The sequence below is a fragment of the Bubalus kerabau genome, chromosome 16 (assembly GCF_029407905.1).
Source record: "Bubalus kerabau isolate K-KA32 ecotype Philippines breed swamp buffalo chromosome 16, PCC_UOA_SB_1v2, whole genome shotgun sequence".
Classification (NCBI taxonomy): domain Eukaryota; kingdom Metazoa; phylum Chordata; class Mammalia; order Artiodactyla; family Bovidae; genus Bubalus; species Bubalus kerabau.
Window position 1 is genome coordinate 15,883,588 of NC_073639.1, and position 26,365 is coordinate 15,909,952.

At 40.3% G+C, this 26,365-nt stretch overlaps 1 protein-coding gene across 48 annotated transcripts in view; it reads left to right on the plus strand.

Moving 5' to 3' along the window:
- SLC10A7 (solute carrier family 10 member 7) overlaps window positions 1-26,365 on the plus strand; it is a 312,501-nt gene that overhangs the window by 39,511 nt on the left and 246,625 nt on the right. For 2 of the 48 annotated variants that reach the window (XM_055550426.1, XM_055550414.1), the window contains one exon: window positions 18,239-19,537. The exons of 40 other annotated variants lie outside the window; for them this stretch is intronic. In XM_055550426.1, coding sequence (XP_055406401.1) covers window positions 18,239-18,267 — 29 coding nt within the window. In that variant the 3' untranslated portion in view covers window positions 18,268-19,537. Of the gene's footprint in view, window positions 1-8,663; window positions 8,976-10,871; window positions 11,127-15,576; window positions 16,133-18,238; window positions 19,538-26,365 lie in introns of those variants that run through there. 6 more of the 48 variants (XM_055550433.1, XM_055550422.1, XM_055550423.1 and 3 more) reach the window with 5 other exon arrangements.

Here is a 26,365-nt window from a genome sequence, read left to right on the forward strand (position 1 = left end):
TCATTTGAAAAGACCTTGATGCTGGGAAAGATTGAGGGCCGGAGCAGAAGGGGATGACAGAGGATGAGATGGTTGGATGGCATCACTGACACAATGGACATGGGTTTGGGTGGACTCCGGGAGTTGGTGATGGACAGGGAGGCCTGGCGTGCTGCAGTCCATGGGGTCACAAAGAGTCAGACATGACTGAGTGGCTGAACTGAACTAAACTGAACACTCCAGCCTCCTGTGCTCTCTGGGAAATGGTAACAGTGATTCCTCTTTGACAGATGAAAGAAGAGAAGTCGTAGCAGCAAGGAATTCCATGTCCATATGCATCTTCCATTTCTACCATTTAACTTTAGTCTCATTTTCTGGATTGGGTTAGCATTCTTAGGAGCCCTTGAAAGAACTGACTGTGTTTGTTTGAAGCTGCTATACAACTGGCTTGAAACATATCTAGATTTCCCAAGATTCTTTGTGTAACTTAGAATTGTTTCATTCCTTTATGCCTCAAATTAGAATTCCTCATACCTTAATGCCTCTTGAATTGTCTTCCTTTTCTACCACTCTAACCAAATGAGTCCTCTCAATGGTTGGCCATGGAATCTGTTCAGCAAATGCAGGGGCCGGTTCTCCGTTCTCATCCTCCGTGACCTGACGGCAGCCTGTGATCCCATGGCTACTTGCCTCCAACTCCCTTTTCCTTCCCTGACCCTCTTCTCTCCTCATTCTGTTCCTACATCTCTCATCTCTCCTTTTCTTATCTAGCTCCTCTCCCATCTGAATGGGAGAGTCTTCCAGGGACCTGATCTTGAAACACCCTGTTCCTCATCGCCAGAGTCCTCTTTCTGACTCTTTCTATAGATGAAGTCATTTGACCTCCATCTTTGAGTCCAGCTCTGCCTCAGATCCAAGGACCAGTCCTGATCTTGGGTAAGAAGTACTTAACACCAGCTGAATGTGCTGAGGCTCAGCATCACCACCTGTGCTAACCTTGTAGCCAAGGATACACTTGCCAGGCAATCAGAGCAGGTGTTTGATTCCTCCTTTTGCCGCTGCTCACCTAGTAGTGCTCACCAGGTAAGCCCTGGATCTCTCTGAGCCTAGGTTTTCCCATTTGAGGAGCAATAGTATTTGCATCCTTATTTCATAGGATTGCTTACAAGGATCTCATGAAATCATATGCAGAAGTACTTAAAAGTTGTGAGGGGATATATCAAGCAGGCATCAGCATTATCCTCATTGTAGAGGTTTGTCACTGATGAAATCACCTAGTTCAGAGAGGCACTATCATTGCTTCCTCAAAGTTTGCTCTAAGTTCATTCATTTACTCTATTTTTTTTTCTTTTGAACTTTTTATTTTGTATTGGGGTATAGCCACTTAACAGTGTTGTGATAGTTCGGCTGAACAGTGAAGGGACTTAGCCATACATATACCTGTATCCATTCTGTCCCAAACCCACCTCCCATCCAAGCTGCCACATAACATTGAGTGGAGTTTCATGTGCTGTACAATAGGTCTTTGTTGGCTATCCACTTTAAATATAGCTGTGTGTATGTGACCATCCCAAACTCCCTAACTATTCCTTCCCTCCTGGCAACCTTCAGTTTGTTTTCTAAGTCTGTGCATATTTTTTTGTTTTGTAAGCAAGTTCATTTGTGTCATTTCTTTTTGGATTCCACATATAAGGGGTGTCATATGATATTTCTCCTCTATCTGATTTTTCACTCGGTATGACACTCTCTAGGTCCACCTATGTTGCTGCCAATGGCATTCTTTCTTTTTAACGGCTGAGTAATATTCCACTGTATATATGCACCACATCTTCTTTATCCGTTCCTCTATCAGTGGACATTTAGGTTGCTTCCATGTCTTGGCTATTGTTAACAGTGCTGCAGTGAACACTGGGGTGACTGTATCCTTTCAGATCCTGTTTTTTTCTTTCTTCTGGATACATGCCCAAGAGTGGGATTGCAGGGTCATCTGGTCGCTCTATTTTTATTTTCTTAAGGAACCTCCATACTGTTCTCCATAGTGGTTTTAACAGCTTACATTCCTGCCAACAGTGTAGGAGGGTTCCCTTCTCTCCATATCCTTTCCAGCATTTATTGTTTGTAAATATTTTGATGCTATCTATTCTGGCTGGTGTAAGGTGATACCTCATTGTGGTCTTGATTTACATTTCTCTAATCATTAGTGATGTTGGACATCTTTTCATGTGTCTGTTGGCCATCTGTATGCATTCATTTACTCTATTCATTAATCACTCAAAATATATGTTGAATGCTTGTTATAGCTTCCTACATTATGGTACCTTCATATAATTTTCAGTTGAGTAAGTAATATAAAACATAAGCCATAAATTGCAACATGAGGATGGGATTTAAATAAATTTACAAGATGGCATTTTTTTAAATAAATGTAACAAATGGTAATTGCAGTTTGTTAGTTTGTGTCATAGGTCCTCAACACTTTTGTATAAATATTTCTTACCATAATATGGAATATTCATTTGAGATATCCAAGATTACTCCCTCTGGGAATTGAAGGGCATAGGAAGTCAAATTAGTTATGGAAAGATTGCATTGGGAATTTAGAACCAGATAAAGGGGATTGAACAGGCTTGTTGTAGGATGTTTCCTCTAAAGTGTAAAGCCTGGAAAACCATCCCAGTTCCATTCCAACTGACAAACAGATCACAGAAACAATCGGGACCACGTGTCCTTTGAACAGTTCTTCGTAAACATTGGACACTTGCTATCTAGTTATTTTTCAATATCAGATTGTTTGCATATGTTCTGAATAACAAAATTTTTTAATAATTTGATTTCTGTTGTTACATTTTAATAATCAAACTTTCTTTTTTAGGGAGGTACCCTGGGTCCATTAATGATTTTGAGGAAACACTAGTCTAAGCAACTGCACATTCATAGCTTTTTTCTTAGTTAATCTTATTTAATGTTCCTATTTGTTATATCATAGTATAGAAAATTTGATTATTTATACCTTCATTTCCAAATTCTGGGCAGGTACCATTTTTAGGTTCCTTGGCTTATATGTGCATTGACTACCTGCCAGTTACATATATATTTGTATATATTTATAAAGTTGTTACTATTGAAAAGAGATTTAGTCCCAGTCATTTTTTCAACCATGGAGTTATGGGAATATTCATAAATTACGTCTGAGAAGACTTCGTCTCTTCTCTCAGCCTCACTGCTCATTAGTTCTTTGATTTTGGGTGTTCTTTTTCAGCTTTTTCATCAGTTGTATGTAGGCAAGGTTGTTTTACATGAACATACTTTGGGAAAAATATTTATGAAGCCCTAAATAAGTAAGAGGAAGTAATCTGTCATTTTAAGCTGTTGCTTCTTACTGAAATATGATCTACTTTATTGCATCACTTGTAGATCTTTATGCTTTCTCAATTTACTCCCCCTATGAGATTATCCACCTAATAACAGAGAATTACATTATCCATTTATCTTTCATGTGAAAGTGTTTAGCATCTATCTGTCTATAGGAATCAAGTATAATCTCTATTGCAATGCTACAGACTCTGGAAGTGACTCTTTTAAACTTTACTTGCCTTATGAAGATATCAAACTGTGTCTTCTAAGCATCTAATGAGAACATCTTGCTTAGTGCAGTTAAGATTTTTCAAGCAATTATTCATGACCAAGAACACTTGGACCCAAACTAATGGTCTGAATATATTGAGTGAACTGAGTTGCATTCTAATCAAGTGCCAAGGTATTAGACCTGCAGGGCCCTTTAAATGAGTGATTTTCATTAAAGTGCACACACACACAATCCACAGCTAGAAATGGAAAAGTTTCTTGTGTAATGCACTTTCTCTGCTCCCTCTCCTGCCTTCTCCCCTTCGCCTTCCTTCTCTTCCTCCGCCTCTACCTCTTTCCCTTCCTTTTCCTTCGCTTTCTTTAATTTTGGAAAAGAAATGCCATTTCACCAAATTGATCTTGTGAACTACAGTTTAAAGAACACTACCCTAAACGGTAGTGGAAATGTGCCATCCCAATTTCCTCCTGAGCGACTCTGATCCTCTGGACAGACTTTCCAGCCTTTGGTGTATTCTCCAGGAGATTCCTGGCTTCCTGTTACTTGCAGACAGTTCCTTTGGTGTTGGCCCTCAGACCCGTTTGAGAACTTTATGTTCCTGAGAAAATCTCCTGCTGCTTGTGGTCAGCTCACTTGACCAGTCTGTTTCTATACTAGGGACCTCCTCCTCATCTTCCAATATCTGGCAGGGCAAGTCCTGCCCATCAGTCAAGGCCCAGCTCAAATTACCATTTCCCTCTCAAGAAGGAGGGCTTCCTAGGTGGCTCAGTGGTAAAAAAAAAATCCACCTGCCAATGCAGGAGACGTAAGAGATGCAGGTTCAATCCCTGGGTTGGGAAGATCCCTAGAGAAGGAAATGGCAACCCACTCCAGTGTTCTTGTCTGGGAAATTCCATGGACAGAGGAGCCTGGTGGGCTACAGCCCATACGGTTGTAAAGAATCGGGTACAACTTAGCGACTAAACAACTAAAACAAACAGCTCACAAGAAGGCTGGCAGATGTCCAGGCAGAATTATTCATCTTTTCTTCTTTCCACAGTAGAGACTGTTTCTGTACCCTTAATCAGATACTTTTTAGTGTATTTGGCTCCTTAATCAATTTTTGAATTTTCTTGGCAGGAACTGCTTTTTATTATATCCCTTTAATACAATACAAGAGTATCGATAATAAAAATGGCAAAGGATGGGAGAAGCTAGAGAAGGATTCCGAATTCCTCTTAGTCACACACTGGTCCCAGCAGAGTTGTTCGGAACAGTGATGCGGTCACTTACATTGCAGTAGTTTCCACAAGTATATGTTCTTTATCTCTCCTTCAAGGATCTTTTCCTATATTTTCTATGCCAGAATAAAGTGGGCTAGCACTGAACAATGTTCTATCTACATTAGACACATGTTCTCATGAATGCAAGTACATTTTAGATCCCATTCAGAGTGCTTATCATGGGAAGTCTTTGAAGTTTATTTTTTTAATTTTAATTTTTAAAATTTTATTTTATTTTTAAACTTTACAATATTGTATTGGTTTTGCCAAATATCGAAATGAATCTGCCGCAGGTATACATGTGTTCCCCATCCTGAACCCTCCTCCCTCCTCCCTCCCCATACCATCCATCTGGGTCGTCCCAGCGCACCAGCCCCAAGCATCCAGTATCGTGCATCGAGCCTAGACTGGCAACTTGTTTCATACATGATAGTATACATGTTTCAATGCCATTCTCCCAAATCTTCCCACCCTCTCCCTCTCCCACAGAGTCCATAAGACTGTTCTATACATCAGTGTCTCTTTTGCTGTCTCGTATACAGGGTTATTGTTACCATCTTTCTTAATTCCATATATATGTGTTAGTATACTGTATTGGTGTTTTTCTTTCTGGCTTACTTCACTCTGTATAATAGGCTCCAGTTTCATCCATCTCATTAGAACTGATTCAAATGAATTCTTTTTATGGCTGAGTAATACTCCATTGTGTATATGTCCCACAGCTTTCTTATCCATTCATCTGCTGATGGACATCTAGGTTGCTTCCATGTCCTGGCTATTATAAACAAAGAGTTTCTTATTAAATGGTCCTTTAGATCTGGACTCTGAGATGGTATTATTTCCAGGTTCCTGTCCAATTATGACTACATTAGGTTCGTATTGTTTGAGAATGATATACTTTCTCAAATAGGCAAATCATGACAGTCTGAGAAACTAGCTGTATAAGGCAAAGTATATTTATATCTACTAATCTTTTTTCAAGGGCATGATGAGTTAGCTATGAAAAATGCTTTTCAACTTTTGTGGCCCTCCTTATCAAGGACATGAATTTGAGGAAACTCCGGGAGATAGTGAAGGACAGGGGAGCCTGATGTGCTGCAGTACATGGGGTCGCAAAGAGTCAGACACAACTTAGCGACTGACAGCAACATTATCAAGAACAGCTGGGACCAATGCGCCTTAATTCTTGTTTGAGTTCACACCAAGTCCTTGTCAAAATAAGCCGTTGTAAACACTCATTCATTACATTTGTGCAATGGTGTTGCTGGCCTGCATTTATTCTTTTTATTCCTCCAGCATTTGATGTTTCCAGTTCCCCAATGATATTAATTACCAACTGCTCTCCCGTGTGTTTGCATACTTGCTCTTAAAGGTGGGATGCATAGTCACATTTTCAGATGAAAAATGAGAGCTGGCATTAAAATTAAAACAGTTCTACCATGCTCAAGTAGTTTATAAAGAGAGAGACATAAGTTCTGTTGGTTTGATATCATTATCATTTTGTAGATAACCCAAAATGGAATTTTGTTTGCTTTTTACATTTTTTACTTTTGGCTGCACTGGGTCTTCATGGTTTCTCTAGTTGTGGCATGAGGGGGCTTCTCTTGTTGCAGAGCATGAACTCTAGAGTGTGTGGGCTTCTGTAGTTGCAGCATGTGGGATCTTAGTTCCCCAACCAGGGATTGAACTCACATGCAATGGGTTGGAAGATGGATTCTTAACCACTGGACCACCAGGAAAGTCCCCCCAAATGGAATTTTCATTGGAGTAATTATATAGTTCTCTTTGAAATTTTTTTTATTTTCAAGTTGTGTTTACTTCTGAGGGTAATAAAAAAAAACCTGCTTCAGGAAACAGTTTGCCTGTGGTTGATGGAGTTTCACAACTTTAGGCCCAATTCATTATAAATTGATTGTCAATAGAGAAAGAGGAAAGGAGTTAATTGAGTTAGAAGATTGTTTGCTTAATTAAAGGAGCCTTTTACTGGCTGGAAGAAGCCTGACCTCAGGTTTTACAAAGCCTCTTAGGGATGTGAAGAACTGCTAGCATTTTCCCCATACTTTTCCAATTTCTGACCTGGAAGAGAAAAAAAGGGCACAGCAGGACGATGGAATGATGCAGGACCTCAACAAAGCACAGTTCCGGAAAACACTCTTAACTTTTGTGGACAGTTCCTCTGCCCTGAGTGCATTTAGCTGCCGATCCGCGCAGCAGGAGATGACTGCAATCACTGTAAGGTCTTGCCATCCAAATAATAACATCCCAGTGTGTTTATAGCTCATGATACGTGACAATCCTTGTTTTCAGTGCTTTATACGTTTACTTACTCCTTTAAGCCTTTTAACAACATTTGAGCTAGGTACTATTATTATCTCCGTTTTATAGATGAGTAAGCTGATTCCAAAAGAGATTCAGAAACTTGCCCAGGATTATGTAGTGCAAAAGAGGAAGAGCAAGGATGTAAACCCAGGCACTCTGCTTTCAGCGCATGTGCTCCTAGTACTAAACTCTCAGTTAACACTAGCGGTAGGATGCATGGCACCAAAAGCTCTCCATCTACACATGGCTTAGTGCCCAAACCCATTTTCTCAGGTAAGAAAATAAAGGGTTGATTTAGGAGTAGACCAAGCATAGGGTAGCTAAAAACAATTGAGTTACGTAAAACACTAAGAAGTTGTGTAGATACTGGTATTCCTACTTGACTGCGAGTCTCCCTTCAGGAAGTGTTCCTATTTCTCTACCAGGTTCTGCGGTACTTACCCCGTCAGGGCACATGTAGCACAGTGTAATGTAAATGCTTGTGTTTCTCACAGTCATCATTAGATGACAGGAAATGTGTATTTCTTATTCACAGTTGTATCCTGTGTCTGGTGCACCATTTGGCATGTATTGGGGTCACAGTAAATATATTTGCATAGATTAATATTTTGAAGGACTTTGTTTAAATATAGCCCTATGAGTGTCGTGATTTAAACACCTTATTAAAGCAATAATTCACATCTAGTTTTACTTTGTCCAATGTTAAGCACACTTTTATAGAAAAATCATAAATTTTTGTAGAAAAACCAAGATACTTAATTGGCTGTCTCTTGTAATATTTTTACTTTTCTCAGTTATTCACACCTGTTCTGCTTTGTCTAAGCATCAGCAGCCACAACCACTTCCACGGTGGCAGCCTCCTAGACGTTTTGGCATAATGCCTAGAAGGAAATAAAAGATTTCTAGTGCTTGGAAGGGAATAAAAGACTTCCGTATGGTTGATTTGGCCTGGAAGGGGAATAAAAGACTTCTGTGGGGTTGATCTTGCATTTTCAAACCTATTAGGTGATGAAAAACATAAACAAACATTTTAGTAGCTGAGTGGGACCTTTTAGTCTGTTTTCTTCCCTTTTAAATTTCGGATGCTGTTTAGTAAATATCTCATGTGGGAAAATGATTTTGACATTAGAGACATGGGTAGATACTTAAATATATTTTTTTGCAAGAGTGATGAGGTAATTTTTTTTTCTTTTTTAGAATAAATAGTGATTTCTGTATAGAATTTTCAGTATATAGTTCACCATTAACAACATAGGAGTTGGGGGTGCCAACCCTCCTTGAAGTTGAGATCCATGTATAATTTGTAGTCAAACCTGTATCCTTGGTTCCTCTATCCATGGACTCGACTCTGTACACACATCCACGAGTTCAACCAATCACTGATCATCTAGCATGGCAGTGGTGGTTGCTAAGTTGTGTCTGACTCTTTGCGACCCCGTGGACTATAGCCCACCAGGCTCCTCTGTCCATTGGGTTTTCTAGGCAAGAGTACTGGAATGAGTTGCCATTTCCTTCTCCAGGGGATCTTCCCGACCCAGGGATCAAACCTGCATCTCCTGCATTGTAAGCGGATTCTTTACCACTGAGCCACCAGGGAAGCCCAATCATCCAGTATGGTAGCACAATAAATACTGTAGTATTTACCACTGGAAAAAGCCTGCATATAAGTGGACACAGGGAGCTCAAACCATGGTTCAAGGGTCAACTGTACATAGAATTAAAGTACATGAGACTACTTCTTGAAATCATCTCCTATTGTGATAAATACATTTATTTTGCATATCTTATGAAATACTTTTACCTGTATTTTCTTTTTTAACCTCCCAACAATTATATGAAGTAGGTAGGACTGGTAATATGTTATCTTGATTTTTGTGGTTGGTCAAATTAGGATTTGGGGGTGAGTTGACTTGTCAGACAGCTGGGAAGCAGAGACTCCTTTTCCAGGACCCTTTCATTCTTTTATACAATATCTTAAGCAAAACCAATTAAACTCCAGAAATCAGTCACATAAGAAGGTACTCTTGAATCTTGTGTTGGCTCCTCATTAAAGGTGGATGGCTTGAAATTTTTCTGAGAGATGAATGTTAGTGTGCCATTGAACTAAAATAAATTATTGAGCACTGGTAATTTATAGAACACTGAGCTAGTATTTTGTGGAATGGGGAGGCAGAGTACAAAGAGGATGCAATGTTGTCTGCTTTCAGAGAGGTTGGTTATGAAATGGAGAAAACTGGGTGTATTAAATCATAAGTGTGGCAAGTGAGCAAGTAGGGTAAGTCAAGAGGGAGCAGAGGAGGGCCCTAGAGCTTGAGCCAGTCCCATGGGTCCTGGTTGGTAAGTTGGTTCTTGGAAGTGATAGACTTTCAGATTCTCTCCTAGGAGTTAGGGTATCTTTTAAAAGGCCTCCTTTCTTAATGGGGTTAAGATAACACATGGGTTGGAGGGTCCAAGAGAATGGATGGGTCTGATGGGAGTGGTAAGTGCGTGTGTGTGTGCACTTAGTCACTCAGTCATGGCTGACTCTTTGCCACCCTTTGGACTGTAGCTCACCGGGCTTCTCTGTCAATGGGATTTTTCAGGCAAGGATACTGGAGTGGGTTTCCATTTTCCTCCTTCAGGGGATCTGCCCGACCCAGGGATTGAACCAGCGTCTCCTATCTCTTGCATTGCAGGCTGATTCTTTATCTGCTGAGCAGTGGCCTAATCAATGCAACATACTTACCTGAACATTGGAGCCAGAGGGTAGACTGACCAAGGAAGCAATTGGATTGTAGCTGACAATTTGACTGCAAATATTGCTTCCTTTGTATGTAGTGAGTTGGTGGCAGAATTACTGCTTTGCTGTGCCACATAGATACCAAATCTGAATGGAATAACCAAATGCTTGGGTGATGTGGGTGGGTCAGTGGCACAAGGGGGCCAAGCCCATGTGCTGCCCTGCATCATGGCCACTGTAGAGTTACAAGAAAAGCTCACCACTGCCTTAGTCCTAGAGCTCCTTCCCGTCCATCTCAGTGGCTTCCATTCCCTGCAGGATGAAAATGTGAAAAGCAAAGCTGAACTTGCCCTCTACAGCTCAAACACAAGAGACCTTTTGTCTTGAAGTTGTTTTGGTATCACAGACCCAAACTGTACCACCAGGAAGCCAATCCCACCTGGAAACACAGCAGCAAATCCATCCCTTTCTAGCAAATGTTATTCCAGTATCTGAAACTGTAACAGACCATGTATATGCTTTTTCTTTAAATGCTGTGTATTTAAATAGAAAAAATTAATTTCAGTGTTAGAAATCCTGTAAGTACATATCTACTTTTTCCCCTTAAGTCCACACCATAGATTAAGTTACATAAAATATCTCCTGGCAATAGATACATGTTGTTTAGTGTTAGCTAGATAAGTGATTAAATTAATGTGCACATGCTTTGCAGGTTACAAGACATTATATAATTATATTACTGCTATAGGTGACTGGCTTTTAAAAATGTTGTTGATTGGAAAGTCTATTGGATATAGTTAATTGTTTATAAATTAATCATTGCTCTCTCGACAGTTTATTTGAAAGGCCCATAGTTCCTAGTTGAGTATTGAATTGTCTTATTGAATGCTATGTTATTACTTTAGGGGTTAGAAGTTAAATGAGTAATTTTTCTACCTTGGTTGAGAAAACTAGTTTTATCATGGCACCTGAAGAAACATTTAGTATTTGTTTATTATCTCTCTTATAGCCTCAATTGCTTCACATGTTTTTTTGCCTCATGTGGACTATGAAGAGGGAATTCCCTGGTGATCCAGTGGTTAAGAATCTGCCTTCCGGTCCAGGAGGTGACCTGGGTTCTATCCTTGGTCAGAGAACTAAGGTCCCACATGCTACCGGGCAGCTAAGCCATCGTGCCACAGCTGCTGAGCCTGGGCTCTGCAGTAATAGAAAGCAACCCAGCACAACCAAAATAACAATAATAATAAAAAGCTAGGAAGAGAGGATATTATGATGGTCTATTGATTTTTTACAGCTTATTCTTTTTTTTATATTTATATTTTAAAAATCTATGCATTATCATCTGAGCTTCTCCCTTTCTCTTTCCTGTCCTTTTCCTCTTTTCCTTTTATCACCGTTTCTCCTTCCCTTTGCTGGTGGGTTTTCGTTCTTCCACTAACCAGGTCCTCACCAAGCTTGACTCTTCAGTAGGTTCCTGCTTGGTCCCCTGGTGCCTATGTTGTTGTCACGGCCCTCATGGTCATCTTACCGTGTGCGGACTCCTGGAAGCTCTGGGCATAACTGTTTTTCAGCCCCAAGTGGGACATCCACTCATGTTTCCAAATCCTGAACTGGGCCTTATAATGAGGAAAGTATTTACTTTCTTGGCATGCTTCCCTGGTGGCTCAGTGGGAAGAATCCGCCTGCCAATGCAGGAGATGCAGGTTTCATCCCTGGGTTGGGAAGATCCCCTTGAGGAGGAAATGGCAACCCACTCCAGTATTCTTGCCTGGGAAATCCCATGGACAGAGGAGCCTGGGGGGCTACAGTCCATGGGGTCACATAGAGTCAGACACGCCTTAGGGACTAAGCCACAAACAGCAGCACCATGTATTTTCCTGGCACTGCATATTCTTCCAAGGTTGTTAGGGTCAGTCAGTCTGCTCTGACAGCGGCGACCTCTGAAGATCTCCTAGGATGGGATTGCTACATGTGTAGCAGGTGTTTGCAGGGTCCATGCTGCTCTATGAATCATTCTGTCCTCCAATCCGGTCCAATCGAGCTTTGTACTGTGCTCAGTTGCCCAGTCGTATCTGACTTTTTGTGACCCCTGGACTGTAGCCCGCCAGGTTCCTCTGTCCATGGGATTCTCCAGGCAAGAATACTGGAGTGAATTGCCATTTCCTCCTGCACGGGATCTTCCCGACCCAAGGATCGAAACTGCCTCTCTTGTGTCTCTTGCATTGGCAGGCATATTCTTTACCACTAGGAGCACCTGGGAAGCCCATTCTGCCCTCAGCACCCAGATATTAGGAAGCTGCCTTTAGAATGTGTGATCCTGTTGTGCTTGCTGTTCCAGTCATGTACCCTCAGGCCTTTTTTCTTGGCAGCCACTTACTTTTTTTTATTTTTGGAGGCTAATTACTTTACAATATTGTATTGGTTTTGCCATACATTGACATGAATCTGCCACGGGTGTACACGTGTTCCCCATCCTGAACCCTCTCCCACCTCCCTCCCCATACCATCCCTCTGGGTCATCCCAGTGCACCAGCCCCGAGCACCCCGTTTCATGCATTGAACCTGAACTGGCGATTCATTTCATGTATGATATTATACATGTTTCAATGCCATTCTCCCAAATCATCCCACCCTCGCCCTCTCCCACAGAGTCCAAAAGACTGTTCTATACATCTATGTCTCTTTTGCTGTCTTACATACAGGGTTATCGTTACCATCTTTCTAAATTCCATATATATGAGTTAGTATAATGTAATGGTGTTTTTCTTTCTGGCTTACTTCACTCTGTATAATAGGCTGCAGTTTCATCCACCTCATTAGAACTGATTCAAATGTATTCTTTTAAATGGCTGAGTAATACTCCATTGTATATATGTACCACGGCTTTCTTATCCATTCATCTGCTGATGGACATCTAGGTTGCTTCCACGTCCTGGCTATTATAAACAGTGCTGCGATGAACATTGGGGTACACGTGTCTCTTTCAGTTCTGGTTTCCTCGGTGTGTATGCCCAGCAGTGGGACTGCTGGGTCATATGGCAGTTCTATGTCCAGTTTTTTAAGGAATCTCCACACTGTTACTTTTTAAAGTAACTGCTGCTTCCTAAGTTTTCTCACAATGATTCATTGCAGCTTTATATGGATGTTGCAGAAGTCATGGAGATCAGTGGCCACATGAGAGGTATTTGGGGTTTGACTGGAACTCTCAGAAATCTCCAGTCAGAGTCAAATCATATAATCTTCTTAAACCCCCTCCTTCATGATTCTGTACAAGTAATTCTCCATTTTATATGGGAGATGGGCCTGGAAGGGAACTGGTTTGATTATTGTGATTTTCACTCTTTTGCTCCTTTTCTGACGTTTTTTTCCTCTCAATGCTGGCAAGGGATGCAGGTGGGGTGTGGAAAATCACTGTCTTTCAGTTCAGTTCAGTCGCTCAGTCGTGTCCGACTCTTTGTGACCCCATGGACTGCAGCACTCCAGGCCTCCCTGTCCATCACCAACTCCTGGAGTTCACCCAAACCCATGTCCATTGAGTCGGTGATGCCATCCAACTATCTCATCCTCTGTCAGCCCCTTCTCTTCCTGCCCTCAATCTTTCCCAGCATCAGAAAGAAAGATCTTTCCTGTGTCTTTTCAAATGAGTCAGCTCTTCGCATCAGGTGACCAAAGTGTTGGAGTTGCAGCTTCAGCATCAGTCCTTCCAATGAATATTCAGGACTGATTTCCTTTAGGATGGACTGGTTGGATCTCCTTGCAGCCCAAGAGACTCTCAAGAGTCTTCTCCAACACCACAGTTCAAAAGCATCTGTTCTTCAGCACTCAGCTTCCTTTATAGTCCAGCTCTCACATCCATGCTTGACCACTGGAAAAACCATAGCTTTGACTAGACAGACCTTTGTTGGCAAAGTAATGTCTCTGTTGTCAAAGTAATGTCTCGGCTTTTTAATATGCTGTCTAGGTTGGTCATAACTTTCCTTCCGAGAAGCAAGCATCTTTAAATTTCATGGCTGCAGTCACCACCTGCGGTGATTTTGGTGCTCAAAAAAATAAAGTCTGTCACTGTTTCTACTGTTTCCCCATCTATTTGCCATGAAGTCATGGGACCAGATGCCATGATCTTAGTTTTCTGAATGTTGAGTTTAAAGCCAACTTTTTCAGTCTCCTCTTTCACTTTCATCAAGAGGCTCTTTAGTTCTTCTATGATTTCTGCCATAAGTGTGATGTCATCTGCATATCTGAGGTTATTGATATTTTTCCCAGCTATCTTGATTCCAGCTTGTGCTTCATCCAGCCCAGCGTTTCTCATGATGTACTCTCCATGTAAGTTAAATAAACAGGGTAACAATATATAGCCTTGACGTACTCCTTTTCAGACCTAAAATTATGCCTTAGTCTCTACACTGACTCAATCTTAGCCCATATGCAATATTAACTCATTGGGAGAATCTGCTTGATTAATTTAGTAAAGACTCAATTCATACTTCAGGAAATAAATGAAATTCACTGTGTTGCAAGGAAATGAATTGATTCCCTGTATCTTTAACTGGATATTATTTTTCTCAAATTGAAACCTAATTTCTGATTTCATCATGGTGATTTATTGATAATTCTTATTCTTTTATATGAATTATACTAATCAGATACAGGTAATAGTTAATGAATTTTCCCTTCTTTGTTTTGGACTTATTTACCTACAATGATAGGTGTATTTAACTGAATATCCTAGTTATTCATTGCCACCTAAATACTGTATTTACCAGACTTTCTGGTGTTCTAGTGGCCATGTAATTAAATTCTGGCCAGTGAAATATAAATGGAAGCACTGTATATCACATTCAAGACATCTCATTATTTGTTATGTTATTAAAATTTTATTTATTTATTTGTCTGTATTGGGTCTTAGTTGTGGTACACAGGCTTAGTTGCCCCATGACATGTGGGATCTTAATTCCCTGACTGGGAATTGAACCTACATCCCTTGCATTGGAAGGTGGATTCTTAACCACTGGGCTACCAGGGAAGTCCCCAAGACATCTCTTTAAAAGTTCATTTTTCCTTCCTCTCTGCTTACTGGCATGTTAATTTGATGACTAGAGCTTGAGGAGAAATCTTATGCCATGCTAATGATTAGACCTCACGATAGCTGAGTAGCAAGAATAGGACTTGGGTCCTTTTGACAATGGAGCTGCCATGCCAGCCCTGGATTGCCTACCTCGGGATGTCCTTCACATGAAAAAAGGAATACCTCTCTTGGATAAGCCACTGGTCATTTGGAGTTTCTTTTTCTGTATGTGTATGCAGTTAAACTTAATTACAATTAGTATGAAATATATGTGTATAATTTTCAAATAATGGAATAGAATAAAGTAAGCTTAACGCTGGAATTATAATGAATAGAGTGAAAAATAATATGATATTTAGAAGACACTTAGAAAGCTGAATTACTTCCTGGGTCCATTATATCTTAATAGTGTGCAGTATTGTAAAAAACATCTCACTGATTGTCTTGAATCTTCTACCTTTTATTCTGGAAATGTGGATTTAATATTTAGAAACAGTTTTGTTACTTAGCAGCAGTATTCCTAATGCAAGGTACAAAACTAGACATCTAGGGGGAATTTTGGAAAATTTTTTTTAAATCCATTTTTCTAATGTGTTCTGGAACTGATTTGATTTTCTTTCTTTCTTTTTTTTTTTTTTCATTTCTCAAGTGGTAGTGATATGACAACCCACTCCAGTTTTCTTGCCTGAGAAATTCTATGGACAGAGGAGCCTGGCGGGCTGCAGTCCATGGGATCATAAAGAATCGGGATACAACTGAGCACATACAAGCATACAGTTGTTAATCTCTATAGTTGCCCCGCCTTTCCTTGGTTTTCATCTCTTCTAGCCCCTCTCTTGGAGAAGGCAATGGCACCCCACTCCAGTACTCTTGCCTGGAAAATCCCATGGATAGAGGAGCCTGGTGGGCTGCAGTCCATGGGGTCGCTAAGAGTCGGGCAGGACTGAGCGACTTCACTTTCACTTTCCACTTTCATGCATTGGAGAAGGAAATGGCAACCCACTCCAGTGTTCTTGCCTGGAGAATCCCAGGGATGGGGGAGCCTGGTGGGCTGCCGTCTATGGGATCGCACAGAGTCGGACATGACTGAAGCGACTTAGCAGCAGCAGCAGCAGCAGCAGTAATATACATTCAAGTGTGAATGCAGATGCTTCTCATGAACCTTATGTATCTTTGGTCAAGGAAAGACATTCGAAATAAAAGATCTCCAAATTTTCATTTTCTTTGAGTTTTCATATTATTATATATCTAACATAATTATTTTAAAAATCATGGTAAGATATACATATATATATAAAACATAAAATTTACCATTTTAATTATTTTTAAGTCTACAGTTCATTGATGTTAATCACATTGTTGTATAATCATTACCACTGTCTGTCTCTAGAACTTTTTCATCTTCCCCTTTTTCATCTTCCTCTATATCTGTTAGACAATAATTTCCCATTTCTCCCTTTCCTAAGCCCCTGGCAACTGACTTTCTTATTTTGTCTCTTTACATTAGACCCGGGTTGCCATTAGTGGGTTTAACCCATTAGTGGGTTGCCATTTCCTTCTTTGGGAGATTTTTCCGACCCGGAGATCAAACTTGTGTCTCTTGCATATCCTGCATTGGTAGGCAGATTCTTTAGCAGCTGAGCCACCAGGGAAGCCCCAAGAAACCTAATCAAGTGGAATCATTCAATATTTGTCTTTCTGGGAGTGACCTATTCCACACTAACATGATTATTTTGCTTTACTTGATAATCAATGAATTGTTATTGCTTAAATTATATTTCTCACGTTCATCTTCCGAGAATTTTTGTCTCTAGTGGTACTTATAATGAATGTTTACCGAGTAGATAATGTTAGATTAAAATAGAGTATTAGAATTGTTAACATTAGATAGCATCACTGACTCAATGGACATGAATTTGAGCAAACTCTGGGAGATAGTGGAGGTTAGGGAAGTCTGGCATGCTGCAGTCCATGGTATCCCAAAGATTTGGACATGACTTAGCAACTGAACAGAACAAAAACAAATTAGAATTGTGAACTTATCAAGCACCGTACAAGATAGAAGTCACTATACAGTTATACGTTTTGAATATTATAAAAATAATTGAAACATAAAACAAGGACTTTTTTTTTTTTAACAGATATGAGATAAATCCATTGGTATTTTAGCCAATCTGGTGAGTTTTTTGTGATTCTATATGTGTGTGCTTAGTTGCTCAGTTGTGTCCGATTCTTTGTGACCTCATGTTGCCTGCCAGGCTCCTCTGTCCATGGGGATTTTCCAGGCAACAATATTAGAGTGGGTTGCCATGCCCTTCTCCAGGGGATCTTCCCAACCCAGGGATTGAACCCGGGTCTCTCACATAGCAGGCGGATTCTTTACTATCTGAGCCACCAGTGAAGCCCATGTCTCTATATAAGAACATAAAAACATAAATATAATGTTATAGTGTAATACTTGATTTCATAGAGTATTTGGATGTATGACAAATAAATAAAATGTGATTTTAGGATAAAATATTCAAGTTCACAGATTGAGCAGTTATCCCAATCGGCTTATATTCTGTTTGTGTAACAAATGGTAAATTATTGTTTCTTTCTCAGAATGTATAGATTCAGGGGATTGAACAATAATCTGTAAAAGGAATTAAGAAGTTAAAGATGATTTGTTGCCTTGGGGGGAAAATATTGATAATCTTTGTTATTTCAAAAATAACATTTTGTCCTTGACTGAATTTTTTGGCTTCTATTTTTTTTTTTTTTTTTTAAGCTGTATCACTTCTTGTGCCCTCTTGTTTTCTTCCAGAGGCATGTTACAGAAGTGCACTTTAATCAAACCTTTCTGGTAGACTGGTATTATAGCTAAGAATCTTAAAAAAAAAGAAAGTCCCAGTTGAAAGAAGAAACATGATAGGGAGTTGGCGTAATGGGAGGCATGCAACTGTATTTGCAAATCTTAAACATTATCCCACAGTTTTGGTGTAACCCTTCAGCTAACAATTAAAATCTTTGTTTTATCAGTCACCACCCAACCCTAACAGATGGGTGAAGAATTAATCTGATTTGTGTTTTTCCTCACAACTTTCTCCTGCACATTGTAATATTCTGTGATTAACATTCAGTGGGTTCTTAAAGATGATTGATGGGCCTTAAAGATAGAATGTGTACATCCAATTTAAATGATGCTAGAGGAAAACCACAGAACAGAAGTGCTCCCAAGACCCCTGTAGAAATTTGAAGACGATTTTGATACTCTCGTCCACTCGAAAAGAAATCCGCTGTAAATACTGTAATGTTTTTTCCCTTGCCAGGACCCTCCTTGCCTGGTGTCATTTCTTGAGCTCTCCCGGGAGGAGATTAGTCTAAAACAACAAAGTAGCCAGATGTCTGGTTCTGAGAGAGTCCCAGAGGCCAGGCTACGGTAGGCACCAGCAACCGCGTGGGGCTGAAGATCAAAGATACCTGAGAATTACTTATGGGCACATAGACTGTGTCGTTCCCATTATTAACAGTCTGAGAAAATTTGTTTCTCTAATTAACCCTTTTGTTGGAGCAACCTTAAATTTTAGTGAGTATATTTCTTTTTTGATATGTTTTCTTTTGTGGATTTTTTGAAAAGTGCATGTATCAAAAAGGAGAAGTAAAAAGGAAGTCACATGCCTGATTGAAATCTCCAGAATAGATAACGCTATCCAGTGTATAATCATTTATCATGAAATAAGTGGACATTATGGTTCTAAATTAAAATTACAAATTAAGAGTCTGGAACTGCATGATATCCTCTGTACAAATAATTGTTCCTTACTTTTAAAGTACTGTTATTTCAACTTTTTTAACCCTTTTAGAGTGGAAAATTTTAGATCACAGTTTCCTGGTCTTAAAATGAATTCAGAGTAAATCCCAGTGGTGGGAAACCTGTCCCTTATTAATAGTTGACCTCTTCGTTTTCACACTGGTATTATAATGAAATGTTAATTTAAAATGCCTGCTATCCTTTACCTGTTTGCTTTATAGGTACACTTTTGTATTCTCTAGACATACACAGATTTGGGCAATATGAGTACATTCGCTCTTTTGAGTTAATCTTAATCCCCATGCCTCTTAAAGCATATAGCTGAATTTATTCTAAGGCGTGAGGAAAAACCTAATGATAACTTCTGATGTCTTTAACCCCCAAGATGAGAGTATCAAAAGAGAGAACGAAAGATTTAGGTTGGCTCCGTACCCTGTGTGTTTGTTTCTGTTCAATATCATTGTGTAACAACAAAATCATGTAAATGCCTAATTCCTGCTTTCCTTGAGAGATCATCATAAACCATTGTTATCCAGAGCATGATTAGCCCAGCTTTAAGTGCTACCACACATTCTTAACATCGGGTAATATAAATTTGGCATAAAAGCTGTAAAAATGTCCTGAAACCTAATTGGAAATATGTGTTTGCAACATAGTACAGAGATTGCATCTCCTGTGTGCTGTGGTCAAGCCTTCTTGTAACTCCATGAGGAAAAGGAAGCCCCTAGGAGCAGTTTATCAGGATTAATTGATTGACCTCTTTGTTTGTAGATTTAAGTATGGAAGCAAGAATAAAATTGGCTTCTTGCACAAAGAACTAGAGAGGCAACTGTAATTTTTCCCCCCAGACGAGAATTTGTTGTTTCTTCTGTGACAAAGGGCCATCTGCGTTTTTTCTCCTTCCACCTGTGTTTTTCTTACTAGCTACCACTGTGAGCACCATTTCTATCACCAGCGTCTTCTTGGGCTTCCCTGGTGGCTTAGACGGTAAAGAATCTGCCTGCAATGCAGGAGACCTGGGTTCAATCCCTGGATTGGGAAGATCCCCCTGCAGGAGGGCATGGCAACCCACTCCAGTATTCTTGCCTGGAGAATCCCCATGGACAGAGCAGCCTGGCAGCTACCTGGGTCGCAGACACAATTGAGCAGTTAAGCACAGAACAGGGTCTGGTTAGCTGTATTTCTTTTTTTTTCCTTTTATTTATCCACATTTATGTCATGCTGAATTTATTCCCAGCCCGTAAGTTGTTTCTTCTGGGATATCTTTCCCCTCCTCTGCAACCTCCTCTTCTGGTTTAGCAGCAGTCTGCTGTGTTTCGGTGAGGGGTCAGCTCAGTGTGGCAGACAGCACTCATGCATGCGTTGTCTGTTAAGTCCTGCAATGCATCCTGGGGGCTGTGTTCACCTGGTGTGCTCAGGGATCAGAGAATGTACTTGTAGTCCCTTCAGTTCAGCATCACTCTCTGCTTTTTGAAGCAGGAGCAGAAAAAAATTCAGCACTCTTTTGTGGGCCATCAGCCCTGCGTCCAGCCCCACTGTTTGGCCAGGCACACCTCCCAGCTTCACCATTGTAACCACGGCGTGGTTTACACCGCTTCTGTAAAGTGCCATCCTTCCTGTACTTGGTGGCTTTTTGGATATGCCAGGAGAGGCGGGGGACACTCACTGGGTTTGATCCCTGGGTTGGGAAGATCTCCTGCAGAAGGAAATGGCAACCCACTCCAGTATTCTTGCCTGGAAATTTCCATGAACCGTGGAGCCTGGTGGGCTACAGTCCATGAGGTCTCAGAGTCGGACACCACTGAGCACACATATAATCAGCAGTCTGTCAGTTACGACCACTGTTTCATAAATATGTTTCAGCCCCGGTTAATGGCTAATGTTAAGCAAGTAGTATTCAGAGCAACAAAGCACCTCTTAGTACCACTACGACTACTACTAAGTCGCTTCAGGCGTGTCCGACTCTGTGCGACCCCATAGATGGCAGCCCACCAGGCTCCCCCGTCCCTGGGATTCTCCAGGCAAGAACACTGGAGTGGGTTGCCAGTTCCTTCTCCAATGCATGAAAGTGAAAAGTGAAAGTGAAGTTGCTCAGTTGTGCCCGCTCTTCGCGACCCCATGGACTGCAGCCCACCAGGCCCCTCCATCCATGGGGTTTTCCAGGCGAGAGTGCTGGAGTGGGTGCCACTGCCTTCTCCGCTTAGTACCACGATAGTAGTCAATTTGAAAGATTTGATCTGAAAGGCATATTTCCAGGACTGAAGTCCACTGGTAGAGGTAGCATTCTACCCTTTGTAGTTCAGGGAGCTGTTCTTGTTTCCCTTTTTCCCCTCACTCCCAAGACACACACTCATGTACACACACACACACACACACACACACACACACACACACACACAAGTAAAATAGGGATTTGCTAAGAGGACTAAAAAGTAATGCCTCTTTTTAGCTTTCGGAAGTTCCCAGTGCTACTGGCTATGAACCTGTGAATGTCTTCACCTTGGGTCACTCCACTGACTCCTGGGACTCATCTCTGCCCCTGCCCAGCCCTGGTCCTTCCCCCGCATCACCCATACCTTATGAATCATTACTGTGCGTGTCAGCTCTTTACGAGGCATTTCTCCCACAATACTGTATACAGAGATGTGTTTAATTATGTTTTTTAAAAGTTAGATATTATCAAATTTAAGGAGGTGAAGAGTGTGGGCTTTCTAGTTCCTGCATTTTATCTATTCACTCTATCTTCCTTATTCATAGATTTCTTTTTATATTACCTACTCCTCTACCCTCCTCTAGCTTTATTTCCTTGGGCTCCAAAATCACTGCAGATGGTAAGTGCAGCCATGAAATTAAAAGATGCTTGCTTGCTCCTTGAAAGAACAGCTATGACAAACGTAGACAGCATATTAAAAAGCAGAGACATTACTTTGCCAACAAAGATCCATCTCGTCAAAGCTTTGGTTTTTCTAGCAGTCTTGTATGGATGTGAGGGTTGGACTATAAAGAAAGCTGAGTGCTGAAGAACTGACGCTTTTGAACTATGGTGTTGGAGAAGACTCTTGAGAGTCCCTTAGATTGCAAGGAGATCCAACCAGTCCATCCTAAAGGAAATTAATCCTGAATATTCATTGGAAGGATTGATGCTGAAACTGAAGCTCCAATACTTTGGCCACCTGATGTGAAGAGCTGACTCATTTGAAAAGACCCTGATGCTGGACAAAATTGAAGGCAGGAGGAGAAGAGGACGATAGAGGATGAGATGGTTGGATGGCATCACCGACTCAATTTAAGCAAGCTCTGGGAGATGGTGAAGGACAGGGAAGCCTGGCGTGCTGCAGTCCATGGGGTCGCAAAGAGTCGGACTGAGCAACTGAACAACAAACTCTGTCATATTTTATTTCTCTTTTTCTTCATCTTTGAGTTCTTAACTCTGTTTCAACATCTGGCTGTAGCTTTCTAGGCCAGGTTCTGATTTGAAATAAGAACTAAGTTGTAAGAGCAGGTAATAAAGACCTCTTTTAAAAATTCTTTGAATAACAATGCATAATGATTTAGTACTTGAGTGGCCATGGAGGGAGTAATCCATAAGCTTTTTGTGATGGGATAATGTGCTAAATAAAATTGCTTGTGGTATAATCAAGTTGCCTTTTTTAGAATGTGATGACCCAATTGCATTTTAATTTCTCTTAATTTTAAAAGTTTTGAGGTTAAGGGTAGAATCTTAAGCTTTTCTTTTTAATCTAGGATGGTCTGATGCTAAATTTCTTTAGTTTTAAAGTTATATTTATCCTCGCATGAGGTTTGGAGTAATAGCCTTAGAACATCTGTTTACTGTTTATTTTTTACTTACTCATTTTACAATTTTTCTTGGAGTGTAGTTGCTTTACAATGTTGTTAGTTTCTACTGTAGACCACAGTGAGGCAGCTGTCCTATACAGGTATCCCCTCTTTTTGGATTTCTTTGCCATTCAGGTCACCACCGAGCACTGAGCATAGAGTTCCCTGTGCTATACAGCACATGCGTGTGTGTGCTCAAAGAGTGGTGTCTGACTCTGCCACTCCATGAACTGTAGCCTGCTGGGCTCCTCTGTCCTTGGAAATTTTCAGGGAAGAACACAGAAGTGGGTTACCACTTCCTACTCCAGGGGATCTTCCCAACCCAGGGATTGAACCCAAGTCTCTTGCATCTCCTGCGTTGGCAGGTAGATTCTTTACCACTGTGCCTCCTAGGAAGTAGGTTCTATTTACTGTTTAAAATGGTGGTCTTTGACTTAAAATTGCCTGCAGCTCAGAGGTTGCAAAGTGATAGGATTAGATCTTAGCAAATGATAAAGTCCTCTCCCCAGTGGCAAGTGTAGGGTAGCGTGCTGCTGGAGATGGCAATCTTGGAAGGAAAGTTATGTTTGGAATACAAAATGATCAGTTCTTGGATCCTTGTAATGCCTAACCCTATTACTAAAATGAAAAACATTTTTTTAGAAATTGTAGAAAATTAAGTATTGTCATTGATTGTAACTATTATGAGCAGTTGACTGAAAAGGAATGTTTCATGTGGAGTATTTTTCCTCTTTCAAGTAAGATTTACAGGATTCACTACAAAATGAAACTAGAGCCCATGGATAATCAGATACCTCAGAATAATGTTTGGGAAGCTGGGTTTCCTGAAGATATGAGGCTTAGTTATTTTAGCCTGGGGATTTTGCCTGGGGAAAAATGTATGTGCCTCAACAGCTGAAGGGCTATTCAGGAAGAAACAAAGTAAAATGGCATCTATTTTAACGTGTAATTTCGATATTTCATACTTAATCTTATCCTTGGCAGAAATGTCAGAATATACTAGCTACAAACCATCTCTGAAGCCACATCTACACTACCGAATTGAACTGGGTAAAGTCCTTAAAAGCAGGTAGTTTTACATGGGGAGAAGAGGGCCCTTTCTCCATAATTCCCTGGTGGGAAGGGACTACTCTAGTAGAATAAAAATGAAGATGTGGTGTATTTCAAATAGAGGAATACACCGTCTAAAGCAAGGGCTGCAGGGGGCAGAGGGAGCAGGTTTTAAGCTTTGGTGTATCATACTTCAAAATAAATATGGTTTCTTTTGCATTGTTTTCTATTTCTGTTTGCTCCTACTTAATGATTTGAAATGGCACTTTTCTTTGTTTATGTTTAGATTTTTTTTTTCCCTTCTTAACCTCATCCAAAATTGAATTCCTTATGTTAGAAATGATACCACAATTCTGTTCCTTCTCTACTGTTCTTTAGAGGCTGAATTATTCTAGCTGTGTAATTTGCTGTTTAAGTTAAAATCAAGTTCCTACTGATGGACTAGCTAATTTCTATTTTCTATCAGTGCTTTTCTTTTGTTTATGCTGAAATAGAAACATACCCCTTAAAGGAATTAAAATGGTAAAGTCCAGGCTGCCATTTATTCTGTCACCACATGGCTGTTGTTTATTGTTTTTTAATCAAATATCAAGTTTCTGTACTTAATGACTTGGAAGATACATTACATTTTGTCAAAATATAAGAATTTATGAAGAATAAAGAACCTCTGGAATCCCCATAAGATCAAGGAGGGGATGTGTGTAATTTTGCTGTTTAACACATGTATAAGCATTAATATTTATTATTGAGTTTAGTATTTTGTATTTACACTCCTGTCAACATACAATATATCGCAGTGTATTGTTTAGAGGCCATTAAACAGCTCACGATTTATTCACAGAAGAAGGGAAAAAAGTTAGGCTTTTTTTTTTTTTCCCATCTTTTATTTGAATTTTCCCTTGGTTGCTCGGTGAAGAACAGATTTGTTTCTGATGAGGGAATTTACATTATATAAAATCCTGCCTGGTATGTGTGGAGGTCATCAAAGAACTGACAGATTGCTGCATGGTCACCATAAACTGTTAACATAATGTCCAAATTTTTAATGCCAAGGTAACAGAGGTAACCTTGACAATGAAAATCCATGGCATATGCAGATATGGCCCTTAATACTTAATTCTTACCTAATTATTAGAATGCGATATAAAGCACGCCAGGTTGGTTGACTTAAACAATACTATTAGTTCCCTATCATTTAAAATTCATAGAAATGTTAGATAAATGCACTTTTGTTTGACTGGAGGATTCATTTTTTATTAAAATAGCCATTAAAAAACCCCCAAATATAATATTTCTAGAAACTCATTCTTTTTTTAAAAGAAATACTTGATTGGTAGAAAATGTTTCTCTAGCCAAATTGGTAGCCTTGTGCTCTTTTAAATAGCATTACTTGAAATGCTTCTAAAAGTACTTTTTCCCATATTAAATTAAATGTCAAATTATACACCTTCCTTACAACTTTTTTTAATGGAGAAATTTCATCAAAGAATGAGACTGTGTTTCATTCACAGAAGTGAATTATAATTTCAAGCATATGTTTATAACATTTTGAAGGTGATCTTGAGTCACATATAAATAATATCTTTTTAGGAGAATATACCCCTTGGATTTTCCTTATTTGACTGATATTGTGGCATGTAAGGCTTCCCTGGTGGCTCAGTCGGTACAGTCTGCCTGCAATGTGGGAGACCTGGGTTCAATCCCTGAGTCAGAAAGATCCCCTGGAGAAGGAAAGGGCAACCCACTCCAGTTTTCTTGCCTGGAGAATCCCGTGGACAGAGGAGCCTGGCAGACCGCAGAGGAGTTGGACACGTCTGAGCGACTAAGCACAGCCACACAGTGGCTTGGAAAGAAAACCATGCATAGAGTAAATCAAAGACTCCAGGAGCCCAGCAGCATTAAAACAACATGTGGATTTCACACACATAAAACATAAAAAGCATACAGATGGGCTGGCTTTTTTTGTTTGTTTGTTTTAAAGAATCTTTAATAATAATTTGAGATTAAAAATTTTTTTCATCATATCTTTTATGATTCTCTACTTCAGCCCGTTGTAGTGATCCACACAGTTCCCACATGAGGGGCTCGGCATGCACAAAGGCTTACACTTCGTGGGAACCTTATAATTGACTTGGGTTAGAAATAAGAAAAACTGCATTTCAAGAAGACAGGGAGGTCGGATTTCCCTCCCACCTCTGTCCACTTGAGGAAATAGTGATGGCAGCCTTTCGGGTCTTCCCCACACCTCTGGTCCTCTCGATCAGCGAATGATGAAAGAATCTTTAGACAACTGGTGACCAAGCAGTTGGTCACCAAGCTTTACCAACTGGGCTCTCGTATTTGAAACTTGGGTTTTCAGTCCCATTCCTGCCAACTGCAGTGATACGGCCTTTGGACAAACAGACTTTCAAAAGTTAAAAGGCAGTAAGTCAATCCTCTGGAAATGTTGCAGAAACGCAGATTCAAGTCATAAATAAGGAAATGCATTGAGTACATTAAATAGACATAGAAAAATGGATTTCTGTCTTTTGTAGTAAGTTAATTGGGCACCACTGCTTGGCAGGAGCTGGTGCTATTGAGCCCGCCGTAGCTGCCACAGGTTGATAGGCAGGTGATCAGGCAGCTTCCACCGGGGTCTGCACAGGAGGCCTACCTAATATGCTGTCTGCCCTAAGGGCCTATGGGAACACAGTTGGATTATTATGTTAATGCATGAGCCTGCTGCCCTCTTCCTATCCCAGCTGGGTTCCCTGTTGTT